The 19,299-nt window shown below is 41.9% G+C and overlaps 2 protein-coding genes across 4 annotated transcripts; both read right to left on the bottom strand.

Moving 5' to 3' along the window:
* Nucleotides 1-13: 13 nt before the first annotated feature.
* On the bottom strand, nt 14-7,614 carry LOC116265618 (uncharacterized). 2 transcript variants are annotated; one of them, XM_031646350.2, is made up of 18 exons: nt 7,333-7,614; nt 6,510-6,734; nt 6,177-6,240; nt 5,727-5,910; nt 4,553-4,605; nt 4,178-4,266; nt 3,625-3,855; nt 3,383-3,447; nt 2,787-2,847; nt 2,373-2,490; nt 2,216-2,297; nt 2,044-2,116; nt 1,887-1,948; nt 1,365-1,460; nt 1,085-1,239; nt 597-693; nt 426-503; nt 14-342 (listed from the first exon to the last, which is right to left on the bottom strand). In XM_031646350.2, the coding sequence occupies exons 1-18, from the start codon at nt 7,337-7,339 to the stop codon at nt 232-234; spliced, it is 1,851 nt and encodes a 616-aa protein (XP_031502210.1). In that variant the 5' UTR covers nt 7,340-7,614; the 3' UTR covers nt 14-231. The 2 variants fall into 2 exon arrangements, with proteins under 2 accessions (XP_031502210.1, XP_031502211.1); XM_031646351.1 differs by lacking the exon at nt 6,510-6,734 and having other exon boundaries at nt 7,333-7,613.
* Nucleotides 7,615-9,914: 2,300 nt separating this feature from the next.
* On the bottom strand, nt 9,915-14,398 carry LOC116266325 (GATA transcription factor 8-like). Of its 2 annotated transcripts, none has more exons than XM_031647489.2 (4): nt 14,058-14,398; nt 13,176-13,251; nt 11,513-11,722; nt 9,915-11,313 (listed from the first exon to the last, which is right to left on the bottom strand). In XM_031647489.2, exons 3-4 carry the CDS (start codon nt 11,720-11,722, stop codon nt 10,498-10,500), a joined length of 1,026 nt encoding a protein of 341 aa, XP_031503349.1. In that variant the 5' UTR covers nt 13,176-13,251; nt 14,058-14,398; the 3' UTR covers nt 9,915-10,497. The 2 variants fall into 2 exon arrangements, with proteins under 2 accessions (XP_031503349.1, XP_031503350.1); XM_031647490.2 differs by having other exon boundaries at nt 9,915-11,310; nt 14,058-14,392.
* Nucleotides 14,399-19,299: the final 4,901 nt, after the last annotated feature.

Below are 19,299 nucleotides of genomic sequence, written 5' to 3'. Positions count from 1 at the left end.
CCCAGCCAGCTCATTCAAGCGGAACTTTTTTTTATTAGTTACTTATTGTCCAAGCAACTCAAGACTCTCCACCTTTTGACATCGTCTCGTTTGGTACCATATATTGGAAAAGTTAATACACCTGCCAACATAGGCAATACTAACAGAATGCAGCAGCCTCTCTGGAGTTGAATGCCGTCTTAGCTTCAGTAGTTAAAGATTGCAGATCCCTTCCCGTCAACCATGAGAATCCTAAACCTGGTTAACAAACCTATCCAACGCGGATGTTTCCAAGGCCGAGAACTCTTTGAGGGATGCCATCACAGAAAGGCCAAGTTTCACAGCGTCCTCGTAACTTTGTGCCTGCGACAACATATAGTGTAATATGTTGCAAACACTTGTTTCGGGAAGACAGGCAGCAGTAAATCACCAAGCTACATACTCACCTCGATGTTTAGGGGCAGAACAGGGTCGTGAAGGGACAGTCTCAACAGGAACCAACCGCCAAAACCCGAAGCTCTAACCTGTTACAAAAGGACAGAAGAAACATGCTTCCGTTACAAGCTGACATGCACATGCTCCAGGATAAATCAACTGTGATGCATATGGTATCTTACTCCTTCATAGTTTACTGGTGCTTTGTTTAAATTTGGGTCTGAATCCACTCTGTTCTCCAAGTGTTTGAGGACCACCTCGCCATACTCACGGAAGGATCTACAAACAGGTGTCAAAATGGCAATCTCAAATTGTAAACAACATCACGAGAGCGGTTCCTGTGGCATTATTGCATTGCAATAGTGTAGTCATAGGTACATTAACTAGAGAATAAAATGTTGGACTCGTCGCTTGGAGACCCCAAACTCAGTGACCTTGGTATAGTCGCATAAGCATGGTAAATATGCACTTTCTAGGTCAGCAAGCCCAATAACCCCCACAAATGCTTTCCACACACACACACACACACACACTCTTTTTGAGAAATCCAATTAGGATTGACCAGCTCAACTAGTCCCTGCATGCTCGTGCATTGACTTAGTTAAACTGTGCTTTTTCCATTTTCCTAGAATACAAGAACATATGTTTCCACATCAGATACAATGCGTACCCTTCAGTGACATCAGGATGGTGCTGATCTATTCTTATTCTCAGTTCCACTGCTACTCCAGGCTCCTCCAGGCCTTCCACAAGATCAGTCAAAACTTGGCTTCCCCTGCCTGCGCCTGAAGCCCTGGCTGACGCAAGTTTATTTAGAAGCTTGACCTAATTGAAAAAAAAAATTATCAGAAAAGAACTAAATGATCCGAGTACATATTTATTAAAAAAAAGGGGTACGCCAGGTAAGATCCATCCTTCAATTGTAAATATAAAAATCAACTGATGCTTGCCATAAGATATGCTCCATCATCAAGCCAATGATTCTCCTTAAGAGCTCCATGTCCGCTGGTCTCAATAGCAAGATGTGATTCAACCCCAGCCATATTCTGCCACACACACGAACACCACACAATATATATTTGCTTAAGATATCCCATTAACATATAGTATCAATGTTTGAAGAAGCCATACAATTTATTGAACGATCAAGAATATTTGAAATGTACAATTTCTGATTATGAGGGAACTAATGGTGGGCAGAAGGAACCAAGCCCCATAATGAGATCCAGTTAAACATATGCAGATCTTAAGTGTCTACCGATCTCTCCCTTGGTATCTCATGCTAATTCAATTTTTTTTAAAAAAAATGAATGAGGAAACGAGAAAATAACTAAAAAATTATGAACTATTCATGATATTTGATGTTAGGAGGAAACATTCTTGTGAAATCCAAAGTGTTACAAATGCATTTTAGGTGATCATGCAATCTGTACTGCAGCATACATGTAATCACAGTCACCGACTATACTCACCAAGCGAATAGCTTCGTCGATGACATTTTTATACCCTCTTTTAAATCGATGATGCTTCCCTCCTGGTGAGAAAAGCAACAGTTAGGAAGAATTCAAAGGTGAAAACATATTAAAAATTTAAAGCTAAGGCAGAAGTTTCTGAACATAGCTAGCTCACCTAGTTTATTTTCAATAAATGTAGTCAATCCATCTGAGGTTACGCTGTCTGTTACAATTGTTGTTCCGGGATGCTGTTGGCCAAAGCACAATCAAAAGAATTTCCACTTTCAGGAAACAGGTAGCTCAAATCTCTACATGAAACAATGCAAATTGTTCACATTGACACTTACTTCCTCCAGAATTATAGCAGATATCAATGCTATTAGTCGGTTGCGGTTGAACTCACGTCCAGTTGAATCAACAGCAGCAGATCTAGGAAACGAGAAGAATAAGGTGAAGGGAAAAGAACTGGTTCCTAAGGCATTGGAAAGAAAGAGATAGTTCAACCTGTCAACATCAGTGTCAAATATGATGCCAAGATCAGCCTTGTTCTGAAGTACAGCTTGGGTAATAGATTTCATGGCAATTTTATCTTCTGGGTTGGGAATATGGTTTGGAAACATTCCTGAAAATCATAAGGGAGAAATAAGAACCAAAGAGAGTTGGTCAATTGCAATCACATAACTCGGAGGAACAGAGGTTCTGATTGTGACAGTACGTTTTCTAATAAAAAAAAAAAACATGCATGTTAGTTGTTAGGAATTAAATTTAGAACCGCATGAAAGTCGAACAGAAAAAATTTAAGCGACTTGTACAAGATGACAAAATTTTGTTGAAGAGTCAGAAACATAAAATCAATATGGAAGCTATGAAGTAAAATATACACTTAAAGCAAATTTAGGGAAACATTTGAGAAATTACCATTGGGTTCCAAAAACTGACTTCCAGAAGTAACTGCACCCAGAGGCTCAAGCACTCTTTCCTGAAACCATTGGTCCCAACATTAAGTTATTGCTAGGAAGGGAAAAAATCTGAAAAGGCATTGGGGATGCATAGGAGCTCATTTAGTCAGAAGATTACCAACTCTGTGGGACCCAAAACATTTTAAAACATGAGATGTTAATTTGCTAGAACTTCAAATTGCTATACCCAAATGAAAAAAAACTCAGAATACCTTCCTTATGGCCTTCTGTCTTTCTTTTACATCTAAATTCTAGACATAATTTATGCACGAAATCATTCTTGCGTAATAGGAAAAATAAAAAGTACACAAAAAATCATGACACAGATCTATAATATCAAGATTGTACTCGACCTATTTCCAAACATCTATGGAGAATATCCAGCATTTTAAAATGGAAACAAAATCTATTCATAAAGCATAATGGGAACTTGCATTAAAAAATGATGCAACATGAAGAAAAAACAGGTCAACAACATTCCTCTCACCACCTACACAGGCACACACATACAGATGCCATCACATAAAAAATTGATTTGTATAAGACAATACTCACCGCAAAAAAACCACCTGAACCATTTCCAGCATCCACAATTATGTGAAACCCCTCCAATGGTTTCTCTGTCAGTGAATTACAGTTTTAATCAGCAAGAGAGAGGTATTGGCTACTTCAAATATGAATTCCAGGATGCTACTCTCTTAAGTTTTTTTTTTTTTTAAAAAAAAAGCATATTAGCTCTCTCTCTCAACATGCAGATATATATACACATATGCATGACTATCAAACTATAAACATACCAACATCGTTTGCAGCTTTACGAACTGCTTTTACAAGATCTGACGTATAAACTGTCATGTAGTCAACTCTCTTAATAGAGGAGGAAACATCTCTTGGCTCCTTAACTTGCTCATGCATTTTCTCGTATATGTTTGCAGCACGCTCTAGGATGTCCTTTATGTCAGTCTTGCCAAGGCCTCCTTCATTTGTGAAAAATTTAAATCCATTTCGATTGTAAGGGAGATGACTGGCTGCAATAGATAAAGTGCTACATGTGTAAATTTTTGTGCTCCATTAAAATGCATTAACAACACAAGTGATTGTAGATCTCAGAATTTCAGAAGCAATTAGAGAAAAATGACGACTCAGGCCAACATTGCCAGTGGTATACTACGCAAAATATGACCAAGTTTTTGACAAATGTGAAAATAAAAATTAAACAGAATCAGACATGACAAATTTGACAGTTCAAACCCCACAGTACCCTGAAAATATGAAAAATGAAAAGGAGGAATCTCATACACAAATCCAATTTTCCTTATACGACTCGATAATGGATCACGATAAGCAAACCTGTCACCATTATAGAACCATCAACAGGGCAGAGGAACTCCTCATTTTCTGTAAGTGTGCTATTAAACATTGCCGGTGTAGATGCCAACCTACAATCACAAACATGAAGAAGAGTGTGTACTCTCAAACTTTCAGAGTTCCAAAATAATCCACTAAATCCCTGCCCAAAATGGATGGTTATACTCGAAGGAAATTCCTAAGAAAAGCTGTATTTTGAAGAAACCTCCAGGGTAAACCCTGGCGACAAATAAATTTCTGACCATGGAAAAAACCATGAAAAAATATGCTGGTCTATAGTTTTCTCCAGTTGCACAAGAATACCAATTAGGCAGTACAGTTAGTTGAAAAGGACATGGAATCAATGGCCAACTTTACCCATATTGTATCACATCAAGTCCAGCACTAATAATTCCACGAGAGACAGCATCCTGTGCATTTACAGAAAAGATACTGTTGCAGCAGTCAAAAAATGACATCTTCAGAAAGCAAATTAATTAGCTCTCGAGAGAAAATTGATTACTTAAACATGTTTGACATGAAAAGAGTGATGGCTACCATGTAACACATTTAGTAATATAAAATTAAAAGCATACATCTTTCATGCTCTTAAATGCTTCATAGGTTTATTTAGTCAGATGTGCTCATGGTTACTGGCAGAAAAAAAAAAAACTAGAACGAACCTCGACCAGGAAGAGGCTTAGTGGAATTATTTGGAAGAGAATTGGACATGATCAAATAAAGTGCAATTCACAAGGAGTATAATTGATGGTGAAATATGCAGGTTAAAATGCATTTTGTAGGGAAAGAAAAACTACAAAGCCCTACAAGCAGAAACAATATATTATAGCTACTGCGTGAAAATAAAGGAAGGAACACATGATTATCTCCAAAGTGATTTCAACATTTTGAAAAGCAGCTACAGAAAGTTGTTCCAGCTATACGGTTGGAAGTTGCTCCAAGCGTATGGAAAACTCTAGACAAAAACAAAAAGAAGAAGCTAAGGAGTTAACTAAGAAGTATTAGAAATAAATTAGTCTTAAAATCTTTATTTGGTTTTTGGGAAACTAAATAAAATTGTCTTCTTTTCCTGTCAACTATCCTGCTTTGCTTTACCATGTGCTATGACTTACAAAATTATGAATACAGTGTGGTGATTTCATAAATGAGTTGTACATGCAAAATCAAGTGCAACTGTATTTCCATGAAACTTCATTTTCATTCTCAAGTAAGCATCTTAGAGAGCTTACCATTATAGATCTACAAGTAGAAATGCCACATTGCAGGTTAAAAGATACAATAAGAACACTAAGATATCCAAATAATAGAAATGAACTAGTGCACATTTACCAGAAATAACAGGAGTATCAGGCTATGAGCAGAAATCATTAAAGAGCTAGGAAAGGAGCCACTAAGGAATCGAAAGGAGAATGCTGAGGATTAATCCTACTGTGGATGTTTAATCAGTTTGCAACATCACTATATTTTCGTAGAATACTGAAAATTTCAATGACAAAACTATTTATGTTGGATAAGCATGTAAAGAAAGTACTTGTAAGACTTGTGCCGAAATCCTTGAATCATGCCCCACAGAGATTCTCAAACGCTTTGATGACTCAACTTTCTTCCGGTCCAGCAACCATGCAGCAAAAGCAGCAGCAATTGCTTCTGTTACGGGTTCTGTAAGGGTGACAGGCTCCCCTTCAACCCCAGCAATGGCAACTCCTCTGATATCACTGCAAAAATGACCAGCATAACTGAAACCTAATTGAATAACAACCAATGAAACATATGCGTTTGTTTTTGTTTAGGCTACAGACACCACCTGCACTACTCGCAAAAGTTACATGCACATCCAAGGAGTCAACAGCATAACTTAGGTACTAGAAACTCTAGTTGGTGCCAGTCATAAGCCTGTCTTTGCTACATGTTTATACGTGTGAATCAACTTCATGTTGCACAAAGCAGATATCAAGGAAAATACCGACTCACGCTAGCTTACCTCCCATTCTGAAGCTTGTGAAAATCAACCTTCTCCAAAGAAGCAGAATCTACTGAGGCGGAAGCTGGAACAAGGAAGACATATAAAATGCAGAGAGCTAGATTAATGATCACATAGAATAAGATTAAAAGTCAGAACTAAATGAAATTGTAAACATTACCAACCAACTGAGAAATATATAGTTAAGGGCTGGAGGTATGAACTATGAAGCATGACCACACAAATGATCAAAGAATATGGAATGAAACATAAAATACGCACATGAGACTTTCAAGTTAGTGAAAAAAATTAGAATGACTTGGGTCCAATCTACACGTGAAGTACAGAACAGACCATTGCAAAGGACACTTTCTGGACGACGGGGACCAGAGTGGTACTTCGATAATGTGACCACTCGGATGGCTGACCCAACGGCTGGCACCAACTTCCTCTCTTGGAAGGGAAGCCATTTGCACATATTAAGGGTAGGGCCATTCCTGCAATAGCATACGGATGTTTTCCTATTCCACTGGCAACTTTGTGCCACAGAACGATGTTGTATAGCCTTCCAAGATGTTGCTGCATCCAAATTTGAAACTTTATCAGGTTTCTGTATCACGCGGAATCAAGGAAAAGGGTGAAATGAGACCCACTAATATAGTCAACGAGTGTTCTTAGAGTCAGGATCATCATCGTTCATATGTGATGGTAAAAAGAAACATATATAACCATGCATCAAGAGAGATGGCAATACAAAGTTCCAGGTAACAACTAGACATTTACACTAGATTAGAGATTTACGAGATGACATTGTCTTACTGGCTGTGATAGACAAATGCCCCGTAGAATTAGCGGCAGGAAACAAATGGTTAAAAGAAACTTCATTTCATGCGCCAATTTTGAAGTTCCGGAAATTCCGAGCCGTCAAATAAACTACCTTCTTAGAGACCATCAATACGAACATCAATAGTTAAAACTAAATTATCATGCTCTTTTCTATTGGCAAGAAGCCCAATTCAACCATTACCAAGAATAACACTCGATTCACGATAACAGTAAGACAAAGTGGAAGCAGATCGGTGAGGGAATCTATATTTTGTGCGCGTGCGTGAAGAGAGGGAGGGAGGGAGGGAGGGAAAGAGAGATAGAGAGAGAGATAGAAGAGAGAGATGAGGACCTGCCATTGTGATATAATCGGGCAATTAACCTGAAGAAGAAAGCCAAAGAAGGCAACAACGAAGGCCAACCTTGACTGCCCTCCCGTTCAAGAGATAGAAACCGCAGGGCCAGGGGGCACAAACCCAATTCACCCACCAACGCGAAGGTGGTACAAACTAGAAGGGCAGTTGCTCCGAGGAGTAGCTACCGGCCTACCGCCTCTCCTCGTTCCCCCTTCCCTCTCCTGCTTGTGGCATCTGGTCTCTCCGTGTGCCATTTGGTTTTGGCCGTTTCCTTAACCCTGCCCATACAAAATTATACAAGTACCATTTTTTTCATTATCTATATATATATATAATATATATAAAAAGATTCTTGTATTTTTTCATACGAGTTGAGATGGATAAATCTTTGGGCCCTTCGATACAATCATTGCATGGTTGTGCTAGCTTTTTTCATTAAATCCAAATAAAAAATTCTTCCGACTTCTCACAACATTCCATTCAATGTAATGCATTGAACAACTACAATTGGATGGAGGTCTAGATTGTTGGAATATATACATATATAATTTGGAGATCTTTTGAATGGAAAAATCTTACAATTTATCACAATATACTACCTAGTGTATCCGGATATCTAAGCATACACATCCGATACAATGATTCAGGTGATTGTGATTAAACACAACTCCAGATATCCTCATATATAGTATTCGTCATTCTTCAAAATTCAATGATTTAGGACGGGAAAGGAAAGGTCACGGGGCGGAGGTATAATAAAAAAAGAAAAGAAAAGAAAATAAGATAAGAAATCAACTAAAATGGGCGACGCTTGCTGTCTGTCATATTGTTATCTATTATTTGGGAGAGGGAATGGCGCAATCGCCTTATAATTTAAATAGTTTGCATGCATGTCAAGGGAGAAATCAGAAGTGCATAAAATCTTTAAAACGTTCGTTACTTGACGCGAATCAAAGTGATCGTTCTTCTGATAGGTGTGTAAAGGATTTAAAGGTCCAGGGAACGGGACAAAAAACCCATTTTCTAATTACCACTTGGCCACGCTCCAAATTTCCTCCTAACTTGAAACTAAAAGGAAGGCCTGTTGTTGTTGTTGGGTGATAGAAATAGATATTAGAACTTTCTTTTCAATTATCGTCCTTTTGAGTGTCAAGGAGGACCTAGCTATCTATGTGATCAATGATGGAAACGCTTCCTCAATTGTAAAAAGGGTTTCATGTGGACTTCCTTGAGATTTATGAACTAGTGAACATCTGGCTGAAGAAATTCTGTAGTCTAAAATATTCGTGATCTATGATCATTGAGGTCACCGGCGGTACAATTGCTCCATCAACTTTCTGTTGATCCGATCATCCCTGGTGCTAGGCTACCTTATCGATTCTTTGCTTTTACGAACTGAAAAATGAGGGCTGGTGATCGATCGGAGTGTCCCATCGCCTGCAATATATAGTTTCTTTTCCTTTCCACCACAGGCAAGCAGCCATCTTAAATCCATGACGGAGCATCTTTCTGCCCATGTAACAAAGAATACACACTAAAATCCATCATTTTAGCAAAATAAGAATCTCGGGCCCAAACTTAAAAATTTTCACTTTCTATTTTACGCCGTGAAAAAACCTGACCCTCACCTAATATGCCAAGGCGAAAAGTCTGGGATTAAATCCACGACCCACGAGTAGCTCGCGTATGACCAAGTAAAATTAACTTTGGTTCAGTGGCAGAGCCACATGTGGGCACTCAAAAAACTTATTTATTTTTACATCAGTGCTTTGATATATTTGATTGTTTATAAATATATAGGTGCCCCTAAAAGCATTAAATGTATTGAATTAGTGCTCCTCCAGCCAAATTCTGGCTGTGCCAGTGCATTAGGTTGGCTCCTGTAGGAACCAACCAACTTGTCCAAGTAGCCTTAATATTTTTAGTTTGAAGTTATAGCATGATAAAGCATGTTTAAATTCTTTTATTATGCCTTGTTCTTGTGATGTATAATGAAAACGATTTTTGTTAAACTATTGATGCTGTGTCTCAAAAATTTAGTCGTATCCTTTCGGCTTTGATGAACTTTAACACAGTAAAAAAGAAGAAAGTCGGTTGCCCGAGTTCTTGTTACATATGCCGTTAAGAATGCAAGTACAGAACTGCTATAGGCTAGCAATCAAACAGCTTCTGATGGAAGGCAGATCAGGGAGTCACATTTGGCGTTCATGAATCAAAACCATTTGCCATGGAAATGGCGGAAAGCATCGTAATTAAGGAAACTACAATCGATGCACATAATGCGAGTCACCACGAAGACGGAAACAAAGGGTGGAGACCTGGAAGCTAACGCCCTAAAAATTTGATTTGGGATGTACATCCTGCTACATGTACATTGATCATATATATATATGAAGCAGGTGTCTTGGAGGAAAGAGAGGGTCCAGCAGATGATCGAGTTTGTCCATCTAAATGGCATGGCCTACACCTCACATGTACTAATTAAGCTGCTTTCTGCAGGAACTGGATATATAGATGAACAAGCTGATCATCGGCTGAAACCAAGCACAACCCAAAGAAAGTAACAAGACACAACCCAGACAAGAATTTAGTGGCCCATTGATCACATTAGTGGGATATGTTATAAAGAACAAAATGCTGGAAAGGAGGACATATGTGCACACACATGTGATGAGAAATATGTTGAAAGAAGGGGGGAAAAAAAAAATCAAAGAATACAGAATAACTGAATAAGAACATTGGCATCTGCCGCCACACTGCTAAAGTCTCAACGGACACTACTCTCAAACCAAATGCCAAAAGAATACATGAGACATACATACCTACCTACGTACTACAGCCAACTTTTCCTCTTTCAATGTTCTGATCACCCGAAGTTCTAATTCTATTGCTCCTCCTTGCTTGACACCATCTTCTTGTCGTTCCGTTGCATTCGATTCTTCTTTTCCCTTTACCTACAAGCTACCGTCCTCCCTCCCCCTCGCCCCCTTCTCTCTTTCCCTACTGTACAAAACCCGATGAAAAGGAAAAGATGCAGTCCCCCTGCAGAACAGAAGGAAGAAGGAGCGGCAAAAGGAGAGGGAGAAGAAAAAAATTTTATAAATTTCTACTAAATGCTAAGCGCCTCTAACTGCTGCTGCTGGCATCCTCCTCCAGTGCTTTCACATGTAGCCGACCATCGTGTCCCTCAGAAACAGAAGCTCGTGCTGCTGCTTCTCCACCAGCCTCTCATCAGCGGTCGCACTCTTCTTTGTCCTCATCTCCATAACCTTCTTGTGCGAGTTCGAGTGCTTCGACGCTACGAACGTGGGGCTCGCAGCTGGCCGATACTCAGGGAAGAGCCTGCCGGATTTATAGCGGACGCCGCAGGCATTGCAGAGTGTCTTTGGACCCATCGGCCCCATCCTCCATTGTGGTGTTTTCTGTATCCCGCAGTGAAGGCACTTCCTCACCGCCACATTCCCCTGCTCCAGCATTGCTTTTCTGTTCCTCTGGCCGCCGACGCTCTTGGGCACCTTCCTGGATGGTGGCTTCGACTCCGCGAAGGACTCGGCCTCGAACTGGAACTGGGAGGAAAGGTCACTACTGGAAGGATTGCTGGCCGATGAAGAGGGGGAGATGAGATTGTTGTTGCTGCAGTCGTCGTCGTCGCTATTGTTGGCGGTGGTCGTGGGGAGCCGGGGAGAGAAGGCAGGTGGGCGGGGGCGTTTGCTTCTGGCTTTAGCGGGAACAGAGGGTAAGGCGTCGTTGCTGCCGAAGCTGAGAGCCTTGCCGGAGCAGGAGCTGCTTTCCAGGACGGAGACAGGACTGGAGGTCCGGAATTGGGTGGCGTCGCCGACGATGTGGCTGCTGCTATTGTGATCCTCCACCGCAGCTGTAGCGGCAGCAGCAGCAGCAGCAGCAGTAGCGCTCCCCCCCGAGAACGAGTCCTCCACAAAATTGGACAACCATTCCAGCTCCGCCATGTCTTCGCACTGCTTTATGATTTAGAACCATCGTTAGCACCCAAACCGCGATGAAATGGTTGAAATTTATAGACTAAAGACCATTTCAACTTAGTAATTAGCTTGGTACGTTGCAGATGGATATATGTATCAGATAGATATATGTATAGAATGGATGGTATTAAGGGCGATGAAATTGAAACACAAGATGGAGAGTGGGGGGGCGACTTACTGGAAGGGGGAAGTCCCCAGCATGGTGGTCGAAGCCGCCTTCGACGTGGGCAGTGAAGGTGCCGCTAGTAACGCCGAACAGGTCGTCGCTTGGCCAATTGATGTCCATGCCGTCTCCAACCTTGCCGTCCATATCTTCGTTGGGGAAGTCAAGCAAATCGTCGATGTGGTCAAACAAATCGAGGCTCAGCTCCGATTCAATCTCTTGCATCTGATCTCGCAGACAAAACGAAGCAATCGGGGCAGGTCAGCAGACCCACAAAGTACAGAAACTATTTATATGCAAGAAAGAGAGACTGAAGCTTGAGAGGGAGAGGCATCGCTAATAGCTCCACGGTAGGGCTACTGCTCGTCCAACGTCTTGAAATTTAGAAGAGAAAAGGCCTCAACTGTGATTGATAATTTGATAGGAGGCAGAGCCTTTTCTTCAAAGGCAATGCAGGCTTGCACTTGAAAAAAGCGAACGTTATGTACAGTAGTTAGGTGCGAAAATTGGAACTAAAGAAGGTGGGAACAAACTACAAATGGGGAATGTGGTTGTGGATCCAACTTATTATTGTGGCTCTCTCATTTCCTTTCACCACATTGGAAGCAAGCAATGTGAAAAGATTAAAAGGGTTTGGTAGAAAAGGATGGACGGGGGGCACCGCCACCAACCGAGAGGAGAGGGGCGTCATCATGATGGGACCGTCGGTGGCACTGCAATGAAGTCTGGACAAAGGAACCCCTGGAAACTTGAACCTGAAGAGCGTATGTATGGACTGAGAGCTGTCTCCCCTGAAGGCGTTATGGTCGTTTACACATACATTATAACACCATCTATTTGGAATATAGCTTGTCTAAAACGTCAAGTGATAGTCACTTTAACCCCCAAAACAAGCCTTATATTAATAAAATCACAAGGGAATTCTCGCTTCCTTTTTCATGGATGGAATCCATCCAGATACGGTGGGCGCACGAATTTCATGACCGGCTCGATCCGATGGTCTTGATTTGTCCAAGGTCCGGCGGTTCACCGTGTGTGCGTCGGTGGCCATTTATTATTTCAGACTTGAATTGTGATTACGGAAGGAGAGAGGAGTGGCGCCCACATGGGCATCTGCCTTAAAAATCATGATCCGCGCTCCCCGTTCGTCCCCTGCTCTTTTTTCCCTTTTTTTTTTTTTTTTTTTTTTAAATCAAAAGGGAGGCGGGGTCTCTCCGTTTCCGACTTTCTACAAGGGTTGGCACCCATTGTTCTGCTTCTGCGGAACGAGACAGGGGAGCGAGCGGCTGCCGCTCCCCAGATAAGCTGTCCTACGATTGCGCCGTGCGTCCGGCGGGCGAGATTGACGGGAAGCGTAGCTCGCGTTCTCCTCCAAGACAATGCCCAATTAGTCCCCACCATGTTGTTCGTGTCTGCTTGCCAAGGGAAGGAACATCATAACAGACAAAAGAAGGTAGAGGGGGCCAAACGGAATAAGAATTTTGACCACCGTTGGCCATCATCCAGTGAAAAAAAAAAAAAAAAAAAAACGCCTGTGAGGTGTCGGTGGTATTTGGTAGGCAGCCCATTTCCTTAAAAGTTTAGGCTTCCTCTGAACTGTTCAGCATCCGCGAACTTACATGAACGTCCTCTAGACACACACACACACACACAGAGGGAGTGAGAAAGAGATACATACCTTGATCTTCACGTTGGCACAACGGTCGAGCTTGAGCTTTACTGCTTTCCTATCCTTACCCAAAAATGCATCAATTCTGCGAGTAAGAGAAACGATGCTTGCCGTCAAACGATGAGAAGAAGGAAGAAAGTGTTTGACCCTCTGTTCAGTTTGACGGTCGAAAACTGAAACACAGAAATTAAGAGGAAATTGCCGAAATAAATGCACCCGCTTCCCCTTCCTTTCCGAGACGCCGACCAAAGTGGCAAGCCTCGGAAAATGGTGACCGAAATTGGCGCAACTTGGTATGCCCTCAAGCCGGAGAAACCATTTGCCTTCCCCGCATCGCCGGGCAAATCACTCGGCTCCAGCAATCAACCGAGGAAAAGACAGAAAAAAAAAAGAAATCACAGAAAGGCGCATCCGCCTTCCCGTTGCAAAATTCCCCACCCAGCCCAGTACCGACCCTTTCATCTGGAATGGCGCCGAGATTCTTCGAAATCCCGACAAGGATGAAAATTAAGGAAGCCGCGGTGCCATTTTTAAAGCTGAATTGTTTGTGATACTAACAAAAAAGAGACACAACACATCCCAACTACAAAAAGGGTTCTCCTACTTGCTACTTGCTTTCTCAACTTCTGAAGCTGAGATGCCATTACGACAAATTTACTTGGCAATCAATCAGCATATTTTAGTGCGCTCAGGAGAAATGAAGCAAAACGTAAGGCATTATATAACTACAGATAGTAAGAAGTAGATGAATTTCACTCCACAGGAACAGAACGTGAACAGGGGAGGGGCGCTTTAGAAACCAGGTGAAATTAGCTGGTATCAAAAGGGAATGGCCGTTTATGGAGAGTTGTTAAACTTGCATGTGAGAGGGAAAGAAGAAGCGGTTCTTACAGTTGGAAGGGAGGGGCATTGAACTTGAGGAACACTAACAGCAGCAGCGATGAAGTCGAAGGGAGGAAACAAAATGCGGGCAAGAGACTGAGGCAGTGCACTCTTATACCGCAAGCTGACAGACAGGCCAAGCCAACAAGAGAGAGAGAGAGAGAGAGAGAGATGATTGCGGAAGAGTGAGAAAGATGAGGGGTTAGAGGTAAAGAGGGGGCAATACAGGTGCATCATACATACATAAGAGCAGAGGCTTGAGTTAGGGGAGAGGTGGGGGGGCTACGCTGTCTGCACTCGATCGATGGTTGGTTGGTGGATGGAGACTCGCTCTCTCTCTCTCTCTCGCGCGCGCCTCTTCTGCTGACTCCCTGCCGCTGCTAGCTGTCCTTATTCATCCTTGCTGGCTTGACGTTGAAGGCTTACGAGTTACGATGACGACGACTCTGCCGCTCCCTTGTTTACCCCTTTTATTCCTTTTTCACTCCCTTCCCTTCCCTTGCTTTACCAGGGCCACCGCTCGACAGCTATTTATTGCCGCTCAATTTCTGTTTATTAAGAAATGGTGAAGGCTGGAGAATGTGAGGATTCCTCACTTTTCCACAGGCGCAGGCCCGCTTTTGCCGCAAAGCGCGTCACCCCCGACCCCACCCCGTCGCCTTCCGGAAGCGCCTAAGCCAAGTCTGGAGCTTCGGCTTTTTTTTTTTTTTTTTTATCTTATTTGGAATTTGAATATGCATATGCAGACGTTCAATAAGTCAGTAGTTTCTTTTAATAAAGATTTAACATTGCACTCGGAAAAAATCTCACGAACCAACGGCTCCAAAATTTCTACATTTTGAACACTTGAAGACATGTATGCAATGTGGTTTTTTTTTTGTTTTTTTGTAAATAAAAGAAGCATGCCATGCGAGGAGCAAGTGTTTCATATAGAGGAGGCTGATTTGGAGGGAAAGTGGAAGCCAGAGGCGTCATCCTAATTTCATTAATTGGTTTCTTCAAAAGCTCTCGTGGATGTTCTTCCTCTCCTTCCCAGACTAGACTAGTAAGAAATAAAATTGAAAATTAGAGGATGTGAGGGACTAGGAAGCTATTTGACTCTTATAGTTGATGGATTGTCTCGGGGGACCCGTGGCTTGAGTGAGTTGAGGGTGGGCTCTTTCTCTTTTCTTTTAAGGGCAATGTGGTATAAATGCAATCGATGCGACCTCAGATGGGGAGTGGGATGGAGGTAGCATTAATTACAATTATATCTATTGCTGATGCACATATAACCAGATTTACCTAAACACATGACATGAAATGAGGGGGGAGGGGTTGAAGTTGAAGACATCAGATCACCCACATTAATTTAATGTGGTTATTACGGCAAGCGACCAATCACGTGCTCTCTTACCGAGCCACTAGACTGGATGCTCTAAATATATAATCTAACCCCATGTGGCATGCGTCACTCATGTGCTCCAATTTTATCCTCGCTCTTCCATTTGTTATTATTATTATTTTTTTTTTTAATTTTGCTCTCTCTACATTTTGGTGTACCTCCCACACCCACATTTAATTTATGGGCTGCGATTTACAAGTAGAGTTCGCCTGAAGCGGTGCCGTGGCTTTTTAAATTGAGTTGGCGCAAGGTTTTAGTCCATTAATCTGGATGTTGGATCATACTTTTTCAACTGCAGACTTAAAAAAATTGTTGTGCAATCATATCTTAGAAATTTTCAACCTCCAGTTGTTTATATTTGTGGGAAACCATTGATATATATATACATGAGTAGGAATGGAAAGAAATGTCTTTGAGAAGCAAAAACAGAGTCTAGGAGACGAGTACTAAGGTTTTGGTGTTGGTTTTATAGGTGGGTGTGGTAGTCACAAAGGCCAGCACATCAATTAAAATTAAGGGGTGAAGTGGAATGGATTGGATTGGAGTTGCCTTCCATTAATTAATTAATTAATTACCATCTGCTCTGCATCCGCGCTTCCCTTTCCCTCTCATGGACTGTTGGAAAGAAAGGGACCTTCTAACAGGCATGCACGTGATGGATGGGTGGTGAACTCCAGGAGGAGAAAGCTTTAAGCTTTTCTTCCTTTTCCAGTCAAAGGCGTACAGGGAAGATAAATTCCTCGGGAATAAAGTTTTCCACACCCGTCAAACGTCCACCGGGAGACAAACGATCTTGAGCGCCGACAATCCAATTCTAATAATTCTAATTCTAATATAGGGAGGGCCGAGGCAGCCGAAGCCCCCGCCGCGCCGTTGGAAAAGAGGGACCGCTTCTGCTTCTGTTGCGTTGCGTGGTGGCCCCGAGCTGCATTGCAACATCCCCTGCCGCAGCTGGACAGCCGACACTGGTATGGCTGTCAGCCAAGAAAGAGGCGACTGGTGAGAGAAGGATAGGATTTATGAAGTAGAAAGAAGAGCACGCTCCACATCCTCCCCTGCATCCAACTGGAGAAGAATAAAAAGTTTTTATTTGAGGCAAGAAGGTGAAAAAGTGGGCAGAGCAGAGGCGTTCTTTTGTTGTCCATTTTGTAGTCTTTGCTTCCGACTCTTCCTCCCAACTCCAACCCCATGGAATGGAAGAAAATGAGGCAGTGGTATTTTATCGAAAATGACAAAGAGGAGGTGGAATGCTAAATTACTCAGGACTATGTAATAAGCAAGCATATTGGGTTGGAGAAGAGACAAATTCCGCTTCGGGTCGTACCAATTACAACAATGAACATGTTTTTGCTCGCCCCGCTCTTTAATGAGGCCACGGCAGCTGAGCCAGGTCCACCGGCGGAGCGGAGAGTCGACAGATCAGATCCCCTTGCCTGCTGTCGGTGACCGACACTGGAATTCCACCGACGAGCTGACCGGCTATAGGCCGTTGCTTTGCAGGAGAGGACTTCCACAGCTCCAGCGAGGCTCACGTGGCTGGCTGCCAATTGCTCTTCATGTGACGTCCAGGTATGCAAATGCAAATGCGAGTCGGTGCTCCCCTCCCCCCAACCAGCAGCACCAAGAATGAGTGAAGAGAGGAAGGTGATCCATCCACCGACACTTCCGCCCACCACAGTCCTTCTTCCTCTCTCGCTCGCATTTGGTTCATTTCGGGGGCAAACGTTTTCCGAAAGATCGCCGACTTTTCCGGGGCCCCAACTCTCCCCCCGGAAATTCCCATCCCCTGCGTCCCTCCGCCCTTACATGCTCGGTGCTTCCCCTCACAGTTTCTTGGCAACTCGTTCCTATATGCTTCCGTTTCTGCACTCGACAAATCAATAATCAATTAGAAATTACTGATTCAGCTAGCCTTCACACTTTAATTTTTTAGTGGCCATAGCTGCTCCAGGATTCAAGTCCTCTCCTCCAATTTCATCATATCATCAAACAAATTACAATTCGCGTAAATGGACGTTTTGATCCTTAATTTGTGCTTTTGTTTATAAGAAAATTTGGCTGGACCAATTGTTACAGACCGTCATTTACGACTGCTCGGGCCATCGCTTTCCTGGCGAGCATTTATCAGGAGGAGAGGTATGTATATATAAAAAAAAAAGTTGGTCTCACTTTTCTTAGCCAATTAAGTCTAACCTAAGCACATGGTAAGGCCAACTTAAACAATCTTTTGCGGAGTCCACCACATCACTAGTTAAATTTACTGGTAATAATATATTAAAGGGGTTTGTTGTTAGTCTACGATAAGCAAGCTTGTGGAAGTGGAACAGAAGCAGCAGCAGGACGCTCACGAGTTTTAATGACTTACATTTTGAACGGCCTAACTTTGAAGGACGACGGCTCAAGAATAAATAAAACAACAACCCAACATTTGTGCTGGTCCGTCCTGGTTCAGTGGTTCTGGTGGGGAGAGATAGACCCAATCGACTAGCCTAGCAAGACAACTCTCTCTCTCTCTCTTGTGCAAACACGCGCCGAACACAGCTAGCGGTGGGTTAAGTTGGGGGCCTACCACCGCAGCGACCTGCTCCCATCGGAACCAAGGAAAAGCAGTTGAAGACGAGCTGTTCAAAAACAGGAAAACAATCTAATTAATTAGATTAAACAACACCACATTCAACAAACAGCTAAAAAAGAAGAAAAAGCTAAGTCCTCCTGCTTCTCCTACTATACATGCACTTCGTCAGGCGATGTGTTTAATCCCATCCTTTGATGCAATACTCTCATGTATCAGACTTAATTACGAGAACTATCTAAACTATCAATTCAAGGAGAGCAGAGATGAAAATTCAATTGCAAATATAAAAATCAAGTTGTTTTTCCGTTTTTTTAAAGTTCAAAATACCTTTCAAAAGAGACGACAGAGAAAAGATAGGGAAACAATTAAATTTTCCTAAACTAATTTTTTTTCCTTTTTAAGAGGTATTTTAGGCTATATAATTAAAAAAAAAAAGTTTATCTTTTCATGTCAAAATGTTTGTCAACTGAGGAGCTTATAATTATAACTTCTCAAAGGGATAGGAAACATAATTAACCTTTAATATATATAATCAATCTCTAGAACGGCCAGAAGCAATGTTGGCCTTAGTTTCTCCCTTAACTGCTCAAAATTGCTCGGATCTTCCATTTCGAAATAGCTGAAGAAAGCGCTTGACTCTGCCACAACAGGTCATAGGCACGTTTCATGGTTTGGATATCTAATTTTTACAATTCTAAAATAACTCTGGTGAACTACAAGTTTAGAAATCTAATTAACCGGAGAAAGGAACATTTGAGCCCTGGCAACAGTCACGATCAGAATTTCAAGTTTCACATCCTCAAGCATTATTTATATACCAAGCAACTTCACCATACGTACAGACGGGGCCTTAGAGTTTGGAGTGTTTAAAAGGTCGAGAATCCCACGGAAGTACTGCTATATAGGCGTTAGTTTCAATAGTTTCACAGTAAATTCACATACATGCAAATAGCTAGCCATACCCACCAGCTTCTCTTCATGCTAGGCAGTGAATGCAAATTTGTTCAGACAGCTGCATGCGTCACATAGTATTGGACGTAATTAACTAAATTTCAGAAAGGTTTCTTCAGAAACTCATAGATTATTCAATTGAAACAAATTAAATATGAGGAAGCTACTATATATACCTGCATCATTCTTAGCTACAGTTGCTGCTGCTTTAGGTTGGAATGCTAGCTAAGAAATCACTTGTTCACCAACTGCTTCAGCAAACATTCTCAATATATATGACGATATGAATTTTCAGAACGCCAATTGCAACGCAGGCATCACTTGTCATTTACATTGTTTAT

The sequence above is a fragment of the Nymphaea colorata genome, chromosome 12 (genome assembly GCF_008831285.2).
Source record: "Nymphaea colorata isolate Beijing-Zhang1983 chromosome 12, ASM883128v2, whole genome shotgun sequence".
Taxonomy (NCBI): Eukaryota; Viridiplantae; Streptophyta; class Magnoliopsida; order Nymphaeales; family Nymphaeaceae; genus Nymphaea; species Nymphaea colorata.
Note: the sequence above shows the minus strand (reverse complement) of the source record. Positions and strands in the feature narration are given on the sequence as shown.

What these genes read in the sequence shown, in the direction of transcription:
- LOC116265618 (XM_031646350.2), bottom strand. An exon ending in AGAAAGTGTCCTTTGCAATG is followed by an intron (nt 6,241 to 6,509) that starts GTCTGTTCTGTA and finishes TCCTTGTTCCAG; the next exon opens with CTTCCGCCTCAGTAGATTCT. An exon ending in TTTCGGCACAAGTCTTACAA is followed by an intron (nt 4,606 to 5,726) that starts GTACTTTCTTTA and finishes GTAAATGCACAG; the next exon opens with GATGCTGTCTCTCGTGGAAT.
- LOC116266325 (XM_031647489.2), bottom strand. Translation starts at nt 11,722, where the DNA reads ATGCAAGAGATTGAATCGGAGCTGAGCCTCGATTTGTTTGACCACATC. An exon ending in CTGGGGACTTCCCCCTTCCA is followed by an intron (nt 11,314 to 11,512) that starts GTAAGTCGCCCC and finishes TAAATCATAAAG; the next exon opens with CAGTGCGAAGACATGGCGGA.